The sequence below is a fragment of the Haliaeetus albicilla genome, chromosome 13 (genome assembly GCF_947461875.1).
Source record: "Haliaeetus albicilla chromosome 13, bHalAlb1.1, whole genome shotgun sequence".
Lineage (NCBI taxonomy): Eukaryota > Metazoa > Chordata > Aves > Accipitriformes > Accipitridae > Haliaeetus > Haliaeetus albicilla.
In genome coordinates this window covers 37,326,705-37,341,269 of record NC_091495.1, presented here as the reverse complement: position 1 = coordinate 37,341,269, position 14,565 = coordinate 37,326,705, and the positions used below count along the sequence as shown (strand labels likewise).

General features: G+C 48.5%; 2 protein-coding genes across 4 annotated transcripts in view; both read right to left on the bottom strand.

Annotated features, from left to right (window-relative positions):
• Window positions 1–13,852, bottom strand: part of LOC138688678 (uncharacterized) — a 97,450-nt gene extending 83,598 nt beyond the window's left edge. The window contains exons 1-2 of one of the 2 annotated variants that reach the window (XM_069800892.1): window positions 12,322–13,852; window positions 188–4,402 (exon numbers count right to left, since the gene is read on the bottom strand). In XM_069800892.1, the coding sequence (XP_069656993.1) occupies window positions 12,885–13,796 (912 nt within the window). In that variant the 5' untranslated portion in view covers window positions 13,797–13,852 and the 3' untranslated portion in view covers window positions 188–4,402; window positions 12,322–12,884. Of the gene's footprint in view, window positions 1–187; window positions 4,403–12,321 lie in introns of those variants that run through there. The other variant, XM_069800891.1, reaches the window with a different exon arrangement.
• Window positions 13,853–14,007: 155 nt separating this feature from the next.
• ZMAT4 (zinc finger matrin-type 4) overlaps window positions 14,008–14,565 on the bottom strand; it is a 68,811-nt gene continuing 68,253 nt past the window's right edge. For both annotated transcript variants that reach the window (XM_069800893.1, XM_069800894.1), the window contains one exon: window positions 14,008–14,446. In XM_069800893.1, the coding sequence (XP_069656994.1) occupies window positions 14,431–14,446 (16 nt within the window). In that variant the 3' untranslated portion in view covers window positions 14,008–14,430. The remainder of the gene's footprint in view (window positions 14,447–14,565) is intronic.

The following is a 14,565-nucleotide window of genomic DNA, read 5'->3' as shown; positions in this document are numbered from 1 at the left end:
TTCAAGCACAGAGGAAACATCGGAGAGGTGCGGGTGGGAGAGGGAAAGGCTGGTGATACCAGGTGTCTGTGGGAACCAAATGGCATCCCACCACCCCAGAGAATCTCCGAGGTGAGCGCTGCTTGGCTGGCGGAAAAAAGATGCAACTGAAATAAATCCTCAAAAGAAAATAAATCCAACTATATAGCACAGATTTCAAATTATTTATTTTTAACATTCCTTTTGAAATACATGTCTATGATTGTGCTCACTTTAGAAATGGTACATACACAAAAACCCTGTTCTCAGAACAGAAATTACCGGGTTGGACGTTCTCACATACAAAACGCACGACGCTGAATGGCAACAGAGAGGATTGTACAAAACCCCCTAAACACAAACCACAACATGTGCAATTCACATCTGTCAAGTGACAGTTCCAATTTTCTGTCCAATGCAAAACAATAAATTTATTTCAAATCCTTTGAAATTAGGTGATGGTTGTAACACTATTTAAAGCTCCCAGATTCGAAATAACACATGAGGTTTATAATACTTAATTTTACAGGTGCTTACTACCTTTTTCCTCCAAACTGTCTAATTTGTTGCCGTAATTACGTTAAACTGAAGCCGAAATTTTTTCCAGTCTGCATCTAGCTTGAAGCTTACTGTTCCTATTTCAGACCCAAAGAAGAATCTGCGTGCCCTAAAGCTTGTCCGTTTTCTAACTATATTGGATACTCTAATAAAAAAAGCAGTACATTTCACTATAAACTTTAATTAGCCTATATCCTTAGATCATCACTACTACAACACTAATATTAAATTACATAGACCCCATTACGAGGGTGAAAGTCGACAGGAACTCTAACAGACATCACTATTGCTATGACTGTAGCCAGAAAGAAATCAGTAAGTAGAAACCTGTGTCCCAAAGGCAGCTGCGTTATCTGCCAGCCAGCACCGACCCGCCTCGCCGTGTCGCAGGGACGGGCTGGCGTCTGGCCGCGGGAAGGCTTGTGCTGGGTTTATTTCTGCGCTCTGCTGCGGAGGCCGTTTGCTCTGCGTCCGTCACAGGGTCATTTCTAGCCGGTTACCAGTTGAGCTAGTGGGAGAGCACGGACAGATCTGACCCGGAGCTAGCAAAAGGCAGCTGGGTCTTTGGAAGCATCCCTGCCGCAGAAGTGCACGCAGTGTTTTTAATTAGCGGGAGGAGCGGGCTTTCTGCATAGCCGCCTATTCCCAAGCCGAGCGCGGTGCCACAGGCATGAATAATCACCAGCTGGTGCCTTTCCTGCCGCTGGCCGTCACCATCCTGCGCCCGGCTGAGCCCAGGATGCGACGGCAGGCAGCACCATCGGTGCCAGGCAGGTGAGGAGTGGGGGCTGTCGCCCACCCCACGGCCGGGACCCGGCTCCGTCCCGCCAATAACCAGCCCCTTGCGTGGCCACATAGTCCAGGCTCCGAAGGCTTTTACGTAGGAGTCCTGGAAAGAAACGCTCAGCACCTGATGCTGTTATTGTTTTGCTCGCCGCATTGCATTTGATTATATCCCTGTGCTTCTCCAAAAGCGGTTCCAAAAATCACTGGGCCGGCTCCCACAGCCCAAGTCAAGTGTGAAATAACAGAGATCCTGTGGGCAACATCTTTGGATCAAGCAGTATTTTATTAGCGTACTGTCCTCCAAAACACACCAAAAGAAACCCCACCCCAATGCAGAAGCCAGGAGGGTTTCCTCAAACCAGTCCCAGCTCTGCCAGCCCACAGACTGGTTGAGCTTGGAAGGGACCTCTGGAGTCATCTTGTCCAACCCCTGCTCAAGCAGGGCGAGCTACAAGCTTCGGAATATCTCCTGCGATGGAGACACCCCCCCAGCTCCCTGGGCAACCTGTGTTATTGCTGAGTGTGTTTTTTGCGGTGGGAGCCACAGCTGTTTGCCGAGACTAGGCTGGGTCGCCTTCATCCACCAGCATCCTTCAAAAGAAAAGTGTTATACAAGTGCAAAATACTACTCGCTGTTACTGTCCCGCGGGGTGTTTGCAGCACCTGTGGATGTGCTGGGAAGGGCTCTGGGCCAGTCCCCTGTCCCGGGGACCGGGGGTGGCTTTGTGGCGGCTCAGCGGGGCTGGGGCAGCATCTCTCTGGATGCACGGAAGGATGCACGGGCTACCCGGCCCTCCGCAGAGCTCACTCCTAGAAAACGTCAGCAGGGTCCTACCCAAGTAGTGCTGGGGAAAGGCAGAAGCCAGAGTATTTGGACAAGGAGATAAACAGGCCTTTGGTCACAAGAGCAGGAAAGTCTGTGATTTTGCCTTCTTGTTTTCTGAGCTTGTAGGCACTTACTGGTAAGTGGCCATAGATGTAATGTTCAGGACAGCATTCAAAATAAAGATGAGTTTTACCAAAGCGCTGGTTCACTCTGGTAAAGCAAGGCTTGTCTGCTTTTCTCATGCAAATGACTTAATAGCTTGGCTTAAGGAGCTTTCCAGGTCACATCAGCGCGTGCTGGGCTGTATCAGAGACTTCGCTGATTTATACTGCCCTGCTCATCAACTGTGTTTCACTGCCCACTGAGTAAAATCAGTAGAAAAGAGCACGTTATCTCACCTTTTAGCTCTACTCTGTAAGGTTTTAGCTCAGTGGCGATTCTGGTTTCCTCTACAAGTAGCTTTGCTTTAGCCCTTGCCAGCCAAGAAAGCGTACTTCTCCCTTTTACTTTGCCTTTTCCCATTTGACTCACTGGAGTAACACACCACAGATCTCCATCTAATTCCATCAGCGCTAAAGAAAAACACGATGGTCGCTCGGTCACCTTTCGGTCTTGTTCCAGACGATGGGTCCTGAAGCCAGTGCAGCACCAGCACCCATACAGTCCTCGGGGCTCGATACAGGACTGCACACCGAGCACCGGCTGACGGCTTCAGCAATTGCAGCCCAATGCAATGGGCTCTGCCAGGGGGACTCCCCTCCATGACCAGTCCGGGCAGGAGACCCTGGGCTCAGCGTAAAGAAGCCATTTGGCTGCACCAAGCTCCACCTGGGATCCGGATGGAATTTTCCAGAACATTGGCCCTTCCCTCTGCCCGAGTCAAGGCAAAAATGAACCTGAGAATTTGGGGGGCGGGGGGGGGGAATTGTTTGGGTTTTTTTAAACACAGCATTGCCTTTTTACTGAGATTGATTTTAATGCATCACCGCGCTAATGAACTAAAAATCTGCATTAGGAAGTGACTCATGGGCAGGGGGGAAGCAATCGAGACAGCACTCCTGGTGATTTAAAGATGCATGATCTAAGCTGGACTCAGGCCAGACGTCTCTAAAGGTGCACGCTGCTTAAACGTACAGAAACGGTGGAAGGGGTAGACTTGAGCAGTCTGTGCCTCACACCGCGTTCAAGGGCAGGCTCGAGGAAGAATCCACAGTGGCACCTATTACAAGAGCCCCCCTCCTGGCAGCTTAAACCAAAACGCCCGGTGGCACAAGCATCTCGGTCTTTGTGCTCCGCAAGATCGAACAGAAAGGAAGAATCCTCGCAGAGTCCATCTGAGGGCCCCACTCATCCCTGGCACTGCACCATCATATTCCTGGCACTAGCAAAGTTGCTTTTTCATTATTTAATACTGTGCACCTGCTAGATTCCACATTCCCTAACAAAGATAATAATTTCCTCATTAAGAGAAGCTATTGAATCAATAGCACAGAGCTGTGAGTGAATTGAGGTCATTTGTCTGTTAAGACCAGCACTAGTCTCGTTAAAAGGTACATGCGAGTGGGACTTTACAGAAGATGCTATTCTGAACCGGCTTTTCGCTATTTCTTCCTTTCTAGGTAGAAAGGCTTCTTCTGATCTATTTCTGAATACCAGCTATCTCCAGGCCTTTGAAAAATCCCCTTCCAACCCCAAGGCATTCATGTCACCTCACAGAGCAGCATTTTTCCACCACAGCCCACCTGTACGGAGCCTGGAGACGGTGCTGGGATGGGCATTTTGCTCCAGCAAGGGGAGCAGCCCTGACCCCAGCAGAGCACAGGGCACAGCCAGGACAGACAGACAGACAGACAGGCAGCTCAGGGTCTCGTGTACTCCAGCATCAGGAGCTGCTGCTGGGGCAGGCTTTGCAAACACCCTGGCTGACACGGTGGGGGCTGCTCTACTTTCCCCCCACCTCACGTGGCGAGGATCCCGCTTCCAGCATCCGCGGAGGCGCGGAGTGGGAGTCCAGATGGAGACTAAAGTCCCCGTCAGACCCAGACCCAAGGCAAACCTCCACTAGTAACCGTGCCATGTGGGGCCGCGGGGTCTGATCCCCTGCGAGGGTAAGAGCCCCCCACCGGTGCTAATTCGGAAGGATGCTTCCTCAGTCGGGTGAGGTGGGTCGTGGCTCTGATGCCCGTCTCGGATGCCGCTGAGGGCTGCCACATCCTATAAAAAGTAAATTAAGGTTAGCCTGGATATTTGTTGCTTTGGGCTGACAAGGTGCAAAACAGCTTTTTAGTATTTTCACCATAACATTATTGCTATTGTTACAGGCTATAGCAATGCAGCAAGAGGCAAGCTGCCAAACTGCCACATATTTTGATTCAAGCAATTTCTTAACACATGAACTTGTAGGAGGCTTTATGCTTTGGAGTCTATAGCCCTCATTTCCAGGAGTGAAAAAAAACCCACAAAATATGGGCCTAACTAAATGCCTAAAGGATTGTTTAAAATATTGTTAGATTGCCTGATAAAATAAAGGCCTTCCACAAGAATTCAGCGTGTGCTCACAAAAAGCCTGTGCTGTCAAATACTAAATTTGAACTCATTCAGTTATTTACATTTATTATGATAACAACCATGATTATATAAATGGATTGAAGCTCTGGAGTGAAACATCCATCCCACACCTTTGCTTGGTCTCATTCCTCCAGCCACTTTCTTTATAGCAAATGCTCACAGGCTTTTTTTCTACCTCATACTGTTCCTTTTGTCCCGCACGGTCTGCAGTGGGTGGCTGCAGAAGCTGCAGACTGATTTCAGATCAGCAGCCGCACTTCTTTTCTTCTGGAGCTGGTGTGATTGAAAACCCCTAATTCTGTGCTGCCGCCCTGCTCACAGATCGCTGAGAGGTTCCTCTTTCAAAATATTGTCACTCAATATTTATGTAGCGTTTACATGAGCGGTGCCTATTGTGGTCTCCAGTCACGCGCCCGCTGCTGTCATTTTGCACAGCAGACGGGAATGCTCCGGAGAGAACTGACGGTGGCTTTCCCCGTCTTCTGCTCTGCTCTTTCCAGAGCAATAGGAGGTAGGAGCAGGGGGACCTTGTCTCCTGCTGCAGGAACTCGGTGCTCCCCCCTTGCTCCTCCTCAGGATCAGCAAGGGCAGCTTTGTTGGCAGAGGAGAGTGGAGAAAAAAATATATATATATCTCCCTGTTCTCCCTTCCAAACACCCTTTACTGTCTGTGTCCTTTGATCCCAGATTAGGAGAGCACGCTTAAAATTTAGTGATGCTAAACCTGAACTTGACTTAAAGCAGCTCCCATCTCAGCAGCACTCGGCATGCTCCCCAGCACCCACCCCAGCACCCACCCTTGCTGGCCAACAGGGTTTGCTTCTCCTCCAGCCCCTTCTCTGGTGGGGAGCTATGACAGCAATTAGTGGAGCCAGGCTGGTGGGGATGTGCTTTTTCTTCTGGATTTTTTTTTCCCCCCGTTTCCCATTTCTTTAATTTGTCTTTTCATCTCTCTCCTTTCAGTCTTGGCTTTTTGCCTCCAGACCATTTTCCTGCTGAGACACGGAGGAGGGAAGGTGGAGCGCAAAACCAGAGCACAGAAAATCACCTCCCGAAGCTGAAAGCAGGGACAGCCCCGGGAACTGGCTGCGCTGAAAGTCTGTGCATCTGCAACAGCAGGGAACAGCCAAGGAAGGGGAGAGGAAAAGCAGAAAGAAGACAAGATAAACAACCTCCTCGTGCTGCAATCTGCAGAAAAGCCGGGGGTGATTTCAGATTAAGCACAGACAGCGGGGGATGCGAGTTGGAAGCCCACGGAGCTCAGCTCCTAAGTCACCTAGTCCCACATCAAAACATTGCCCCTTTGCTCAGCCCGAGGACCTGGGACAAGAGCATCGCTCCTCCTGCGGTCTTACAAAGCGAAGGTGTAGAAAACGCTGTCAGCATAAGGAATTTGTACTCGGGGCTTGTTCTGGGCCATTTCACGAGCCCTCGCTTGTCATGCTCCCCCCTGCACGCCTCAGTGCTGCACAGTGCCACGGTCCATCTGCCCCCCCCATCTATGCCCCCCCGGGCACCGCTGCTGCCGTACGGACCGTGAGAGGCGGCTCCGCTGCCGCGTCCCGGTCACTGGCACCGGGCTGATGAAGCCAACACCTACGGCAGCTGTGAAATGCCAAAACCTGGAGAGTGAGCAGTTCATTACTGGCATTTTAATTATTCTGCTGGAGTCGGCTGCAATAAATGGACTCCTAGACTGGGTCAACCTTTTGCCATTTTGCAAGTCAAAAGCACCCAGCAAAAATGTGATATTTAGGCTAGCTTGGAGCTGTCACAACAGGCATGCAATCCTGTCTTACTCTCCTGTTAAATGATCCTTGTTCTAAGGAAAAAAAAAAAAGATTAATGAAACCATCCATGAGAGCTATTAAGAGGAAAATAAAGACAGCGATAAAGAAAGATAGAGGCAGAGTATGGTAGATGCCAAACATGTGTTTTCTGCAATTTCATTTTTTATACAATAGATGCAGTTTCTTTCTTTCCTTGGACTGGAAAGATGAGCTTGACAACCATCTCATCACCAGCAGCAGATAATAACATCTCCTTGCTATTAATATGCAAATTGAAATGCACACACTGATTAAAAACATATTAGACAAAGGCTATTGTGAAAGACCTAAGAGCACGCTACGAGGCTCGATTAGCGAGCAGTGGCCCGCGGAGGGGATGCTGCTTAAACTGCTCCCTTTCAAGCACTGGCATGGCAAACCCAGCCTACACCATCGAGGCGAGCGAGCTGTCACCAGCCCTGCTGCACCAACATAAGCAAAACCTCCAGGGCGGTATCTGCAAATAAGAGCCCTCCCATCTAGGCTTCTTACAGAGACTGATAAAAATCCACTCAGCTCTGTATTTAAGCTCAGGTGCTGCCGGCAGGACCTGCTGCAGCCGTCAGCCCTGCCTGGGTACCTGCTCTGCCGGTGACGATGCCGTCCCTCCGGCGCAGCTGGGTACCTGCAGCTCCCTCCTTGGCTTTCCCAGGGAGCAGCCTGGCTCTTGCAGCTCCCAGTAGTCGGCTCGAGGAAGGGCTGGGGGGACAGACGGGGCTTAAATGCAGCTCCAGGACCCATGGGCTGGGGATGCGTGGCGGGGAGCAGGTGAGGCTGGCTGGGGTGATTGAGGACCCTGGTGCATTTACGGCTCTCACGTTGTACTGATGACATTAAACATGCTCCTTCACAAGATGGTATGTGATAACAGCCCCGTCGAAGATGGGATGGGATTAATGCTACTTCTAAGGCTTGGCATCTGCAGTCACCATGCCAAAGGCGGGGGAAGTGGACAAGACCGTCATGGAGAGATGTCCAGGATAACTGTTCAGCATCAGCTGCTCATGTTCTGCCCCATGCCTTTAGCAAAACCCCAATCTGCAACCCCTCTGTTGAAGGATATGAAATGAGGTCCTGGCAAGAGTACAAGCTAGCTGCACTCAGAGATGATTTTTAGTAGTACTGGCAGGATTACGAGATGCACAAAGGTGCTGGGAAAATGAGGATATGATATAGAGAAGGAATTTTATAGAGTTTGCTTTAGATCTCCTGTGACTTAGGGTACAAGTAATATGTAAGAAAGCGGTATAAAAGCGCAATACATTGCTCTGGCTTGAAGAGTTCTGCAGCTGTCTCCCAACCCAGCTCCTTAAAGCCAGGAGAACACACTTAGTGAAGATAAACATCACTGGGTCAACAGGACCAGCTCCATCATCCCTATTCTGACAGTAGAAATAGAAATTAGACTAGAAAATTTATCCTGAAGTCTTGCAATTGAGCTCAGTGCAGTAATTTAATTAGGGAACACTTTACAATGTTAATAGATATTTGCTTTCTCTCTCTCTCGAGATCCTGAATGTTTAACCACCAAATTGGGTCTTCCCTGTCTTGCAGATCTGCAACAGATCTGGAGATTCCCAATAGCCTCTCACTGGGGGGAGAGGACTTTCAGTTAACGGTCACATGCTCGAGGAGTTCAGATGAATCCAGACAAGTGCAGAAAGCTGCTAGCACAGCCAGAAGGAGGAATGCAGACTTCCACATACATCATTTGAAGATTATGGAAGGTGCTTTTAAAGGTCAGGACTTGCTAATTAAGTTGATGCAATAGGAACTTAACAAAGAAAGTACCACTTACGTACTAGGAGCATTCTTCTCCCATGATTAACTTCTTTGTATTAAGTAGTATGTCTCACGATAGAGTTACTTTACACACTGTTGCCATAGAGCTCTATTGCCTTAGCACAAGCAGCCAGTTAAAAAACATGCATTATTTGTGCTGTATTATGTCTGAGCATAGGACACTACAGAAAGTTAGCGTCTTGCCGCCCAAAACATAACCTAATGTATTTGCGCCAGAGCCTGAAAAACTGTATTAGTATGCACTACAAAACCCTAATGAAACATGTCTAAAAGATTACAGTTTTGGTGTTGATAATCACATTTCCATCTGTCTCCCAGTGCCAGCGGTATTCCAGTTAGCACTGCTCCTTAGAAGTGTGTGTGTGGCAAGACACAACCAGATTGACACTTAATTATTGAGATTTACTTTCTTTACAGAGTATCTTGCATGGAATTTTAAGCTGGGAAAACATTTGGCCAGAACAGACAAAATTAAATTATGTAACGTATAGGTGTTTTGCATCAAAAATGCAGAGTACGTTTTGGGTTTTTGTAAAATGAAAAAAATATATGCAAATGTTTTCACCCTTCAATTTAAAGTAACCTTGGGGCATGCAATGGTTGCACTGCATCCATTTTCAAAGATGTCTAATGTTTCTGCACACAGCATTTAAGCCTTGGACTGTGTACCAATCTCAACATCAGAGAAGAGCATGCAATCTGGAGGCATTTCTGCAGGGATCACTGACTTACCACTAGGAGATTTGTCTTTTTATGTCTTGCTTTGAAGGCCTAATGAACTTAGGAAAAGCAAGAGATCAGAAGGATTTAGGGACCAAAGCCTGGTCGGCTGGACCAGCACAATATTGGCAACAAATGCAAATATTGTGCTGCTCTAGTTACTCCAGTTCGAAGCAGGACAGAGCGGGGGGATGTCCTCTGTCTTTGGTCATTCTCTCAGACCAAGCAAGCCACCAACTCCAGGCCAAGCAGGACATCCAGGGGAGAAGGGCAAACAGACTTGTACGGGCTGGGTATCGGAGGCTGAGTTCAACCCAGCTCACTGCAGCAGCATCAGGGCTGTCTACACACCTGCCTAGGGAAAGAAATTGTGTTTGTGCTGTAATTAATTTGCTGCAATTAGCTTGTAGTGATTACTTGAGCACACAAGTTAGAAGATTTTTTTTTTTTTCTCTCCTGACAAAATCGCCTCTGCAGCACCCTGGGTGCAGCTTGCAGGAAGGCACACACAGGCTGCAGAAAGGAAGAATTTGGGGGGAAGGAGGCTCAAAAAAGTCAGGCTGCACATGCAAGAATGATGTGCCCTATTTCTATAAATCATTCTCACTGTAAAAAGGCAGTTTAGCTTCAGAAACACTGGCGTCTTATGTTACTACCCAAACCACAATAAATGAAACAGCCCCACAGCTATGAAACCTAAGGAGATGCTTACTCATCTGTGAACAACCCATTCTCCTCCACACATGAAAGGCATTAATGCAAGAGCACTAATTAATCATATAGAGCTTCTTCAGTATCTTTTACTGTCCCCAGCGAGTAAACAATTAGATTCTGCAGTGCATCTGACCCTTCCCTTCTCAAGACCGAAGGCACAAGCACACCCCGCAGCCCAGCCGGGGCCGATGCTCCCGACGAGCGGAGATCCAGGCAGCCTCCGGGATGTGGAAAAGCAAAGGTCTCTCTTCCGACTCGGTTCCTTCTCTCTGTTTAGATCCCCTTAGCAAGGCAGAGGAAATGAGATGCTGCTGGCTGGTGCACTGCAAAGTACAGACCTGGAGCACAGCGCAGGGGATAACTCCATTTTGCAGGCACCTCCCCTCTGCCATGAGCTTTCGAACAGGAGAAAGCTGTAGGCGCAGGAGCCTCCGAACACAACTGCAATGTCGTATACATAAAACGATGCAGGTATTGCATACGTGAGCATATGCAAAGAGAGGCGCACAAATTACCCCACTTGCATATAAAATATTTCTTAAATACGTAACATGAAATCGGCAGGAATGAGTGAAGAAGAGGCAAGAGCACTGAAGGGACAAGGTTTTGTGATTAGCTCCGTGGATTCCCACTCTCCCCCCCAGCAATACAAGGCAGCAAGGTGAAGGGAAAAATCACTTCCAGACAAACTGTACGCTAGAAGCATTTGTAACTTACTTCATTTGTCCCTTCTGCAAGCAGAAAACATTCTTCAAGTATGTAACAGCATCCTGTACATCTATTTGAAACAAACCTCAGCACCGGTCGGAGTCTGTGCCCGCTGCTGTCACGGGTTACGTGGCCAAAGCTCCGTAGGTGTCCCCTGGGCCACAAACTGCCATTGCTCACCACACACATGAGCGGGGAGAGTTTTAAAAGCACTAAGTGCTAACTTTGAATAGGTCTGGTGCTTCTCTCTCTCTTTCCCTACGCCACTTCAGCTAGACTAAACCAAGCACAAACAAAATGCAACAGGAAGGATTTTCAAAGCAGATAAAGACAGTTGGGCAAACTTTATAATTCAATGTGAGTTTTGTGGCTGTCTCCTACCTGTCACAGCTCAAGTGTACGAGTCAGGGACTTTGCCCCACATTGCCTGTAACCTCTGTCATCACACATGATGATATTCATATTCATTTCACCAAATATGAAGATGACCAATTGGATTGCTCTGTTCCGTCAAGTCAATTAGCCCAGCTATTATAGAGATGTAGCATGTCCCTTTGATTAAATGCCAAATGAAGATAAAGCACTGCACATTGCCTATTAAGTATATTTGCCAACAGATTTCATATGTTACGGCAAAAAAAACACCAAACCCAAATCCCAGGAGTCTCATTTCTCCTTAGAATAGAAGGGGTCTATTTAGTCTTTGCTGCTGGCAGGCAACATAACATGCGTTTCTGTGAAGCAACGTTTATTATTGATCTTCCTCCTTATTTAGGAGAATTATTTCCCTTCTCTCCTGAAGATTTGGAAAGAGTCTTTTAAAAATAAATCTGTTCAGTTTGGGCTTTAATTGCCTTTGCAAGGTAAAAGAATTATTTCCACTGACAAAAATAGGTTTGTTTTCACTAAAAGGGTGACCCTAGCAGTGAGGTAGTGAGGGATTTCAGAGTCCCAGATGAGATGGTAATTAAGAAGCCAGTTACACAATATTATCATCGTGAAGAAAAGCCAAAGCAGCTTTCCGTGGCACCGGTCCCTGCGGCGCGTGTCGCGGAGCTGCAGCAGGAACACCCTGCAGCTGCCTGCAGCCCATGCTCCGCTCCAGCCAGCCTCAGAAGATGAACTTCTTCCCCCAGTAGGGAAAGATATGAAAAACAGAACCCTGTCAGCAGCAGATTAAGACTATTTTTCTTCCTCTGGCATCACAAGGTCCCCTCCACAAAAAGCCTGCTCCCACTTCATCCCACGGGCTCATTTACAAGTAGAATGGCTTGTACTGACGGAGTCCTACAGGTACCAGCACTGGCTTCAGGACAATTACTTCTTAGCATGTGCTGCCTGCCACTTAATGACTTGAAATATTGCCTTTCCCCAAAATATGGTTCAGCATAGGCTTACAGTGAAGCTGCCTTGATTTCACATGCACGTCTGCCACTCCAGACTGGTCTGCCGTACAAACCCTTTGGGTGTTGCTTCCCTCAGAGTGAGACAGATCAAGGTTACCGAGCAGCACCTACAGCATCCTCTGCTACAGAGCTTTGTATCTTATGGGCTACCATATTACAAATATACAATAATAGTAATAATTCTATGAACATATAAAATGACATTTGCATCACAACCGCAGTTTTCCAAGTGACGTGCCCAAACATCTCTCACCTGAAGCACAGAGCGCTACTCAACACCAAAATGCAGAGCTTTGCTTTGGTTTATTAAGGTATAGAGAAGCGGATGGAGGACACAGATTAATCATCTATGTACGATTTGTTAACTTGGCAGAAAATTCACAAACCTGCAGGCCACGGTGGTGAGCTGTGGATTAAATTAACTTTCCCTGATGCGGAGCCAGTAGCAGCAGGTCACTGCTCTTCCTTGAGATGCTGGAGAAGTGAATTTGCACCTTGCTGGGATTCCTGGCAAATGAACTGATGGATCCATACACATCACTGCTCCCTTCCAAAGACACAAGAGAGCCTCTAGCCGAGTGTGCACAAAAAGGAAACGTCAAAGCCTGTTATTTCAGAGATGCAGAAGCAGGGAAATGGCCACAGTCTCAGAAGAATTGTGCTACTACACATACATAAAACAACCAGATTGCTCTTTAAAAAGGTGGTGCTTAATCTCCAGCAGCATTCACAAGACAGGTTCTCTGCATGCAAAGTGCACTCACCGAGTTTGTGTAACAGGGCACAGCGAGGTTTGTTTTGCATTGCTCGTAGTACCTACGTGAAACCGGATCATGTTTATTGCAGCTCTTTGCATTGCAGCGGGTTAGGTAAGAAACCTGGTCTCTTTGTGCTGACTGCAGCAGAAAAACTAAAATCCTTGCGAGCTCCCTCTTCCCAGTGGATAGAATTACTTTTTTTTCCGCTCCCCCCAAAGCCAGTGAGGGATAAACACCTTCCCTATAGACGAGCACCAAAATGCTGCGGACTGGGATCCGGCTGGGGTCTGCGCAAACAGCGTTCCTTTTGGACAGTTAAGGCTGGTTTTCGGTCGATTTTTTTCTCCCTTTGAATCTTTTGAAGTTTTTCCTCCCTGCGAGCAAGGACCCCCCGAGCCGCAGTCCCTGCCTCGGGGCTCCTGGCTGCGAAGCTGTCGGCCGGGGGTCCTGCACGGGCGGTGGGACCCCGGCTGGAGCTGGAGGGGCTGCCAGAGACCCCGAGCACCCGGAGGGTCTCCAACCCATCCAGCTCCTAACGTTCCCTGCAGACCTTGACCCAGCTGAACGCTTCGGCTCTCCCGGCGCAAACGCGGCTGCAAACTTACAGGGTTTTCCACTGCGGGGAGAGCGATTCGGTCCAAACCCTCTGCCCACCTGGCAGGGAAACGCCGGAGCTCGGCGGGAGACCCGCGGCTCGGCAGCGCCGGGCTCTGACGGCGAGCGGCTGGGGAGGTCGCCCGGTGCCAACCGGTGCCTCGGCGGAGGTCTACCGGGGCACGGAGGAGGATTTTTGCCCCAGCACAAAACTCAGCGCCGGTAATGCCCAGACGCCGGCGAGGGCTCACCCTGCCACGGGGCTGTGGCTTCCAGCCCGGAGCCGGCCACACGGCGAGGGCAGCTCGGGGGAATGTGTGACGGTCAAGCTCGGTGTCCTGAAACCAACCTCCGCACGCCGCCTCTCCGCCGTCTCCCGGCGTACGGCCCGGCAAGTTCAGGCGTTGCTGCCGGTCCGGTCCCACCGTCCTTCCCGCAGCTTTCCCGGAGGGCTGCCCGCTCCCAGGAATGGCCGGTGGGCAGAGCGAGGTCTGGCTTTGGGTTCGCATCAGCAATAGTCGATAAAGCGAACGGCTTCCATCTAACCTGTAGGAATCCTACTGGCAGGGAAAGGATTTTACGCTTTCGTTTTAGTTTTCTTTGCTCAGTGAACCGTTTGTTTCTCTGAAGACAAAGAGGGAAGGAGAAAATTCATCCGTCATACAATCCCCATGATTCATTTTTTGCTGCTCTTTATGTGTTGACACAAACCATGCTGGAGAAGGTGAAGAAAGTATGTTTATTTCTGATTGAAGACTGATTACATCACTATCATGGATAATGTAATAGAATAATTTCATACTCTTGGGAGAAATCTAAGAATAAATATGAAAAAGTATTTGTTTCCACTGTCTCTGAAGATGAGTGATGATTAAGTGCTGTATTTACAGGATAGTTATCATACTCTAGACTCTGTGCTGAATAAATATTATCTTGAAAGGGTAAAAAAATCCATTGAAATATTTTAACTCACCACAAAATTAAAAAAAAAAAAATCCATGTATTTGTCCAAAGTGAAGGTTAGTTACATGTTAATTATCGAATCCACACAGGATCATTGTCCAAGAAAGCATCCTCTCCTCGCTGACCAGCTCCTCTGCAGAAGAAGCCTTGGTGGTTTTCTTTGTCTCGACTGACAAACTACTACTGGTTCTTCAGGCTGCAAGACAGACACGAAGCAGAAGTCACTCCCCACCCTGCCATTCCTGCTCCAGAGCTGGTTTCTGCGCACCAGCCCACGCGTCTGTCCCCATCTTAGCCCAGGCAACCCCAGCAAAG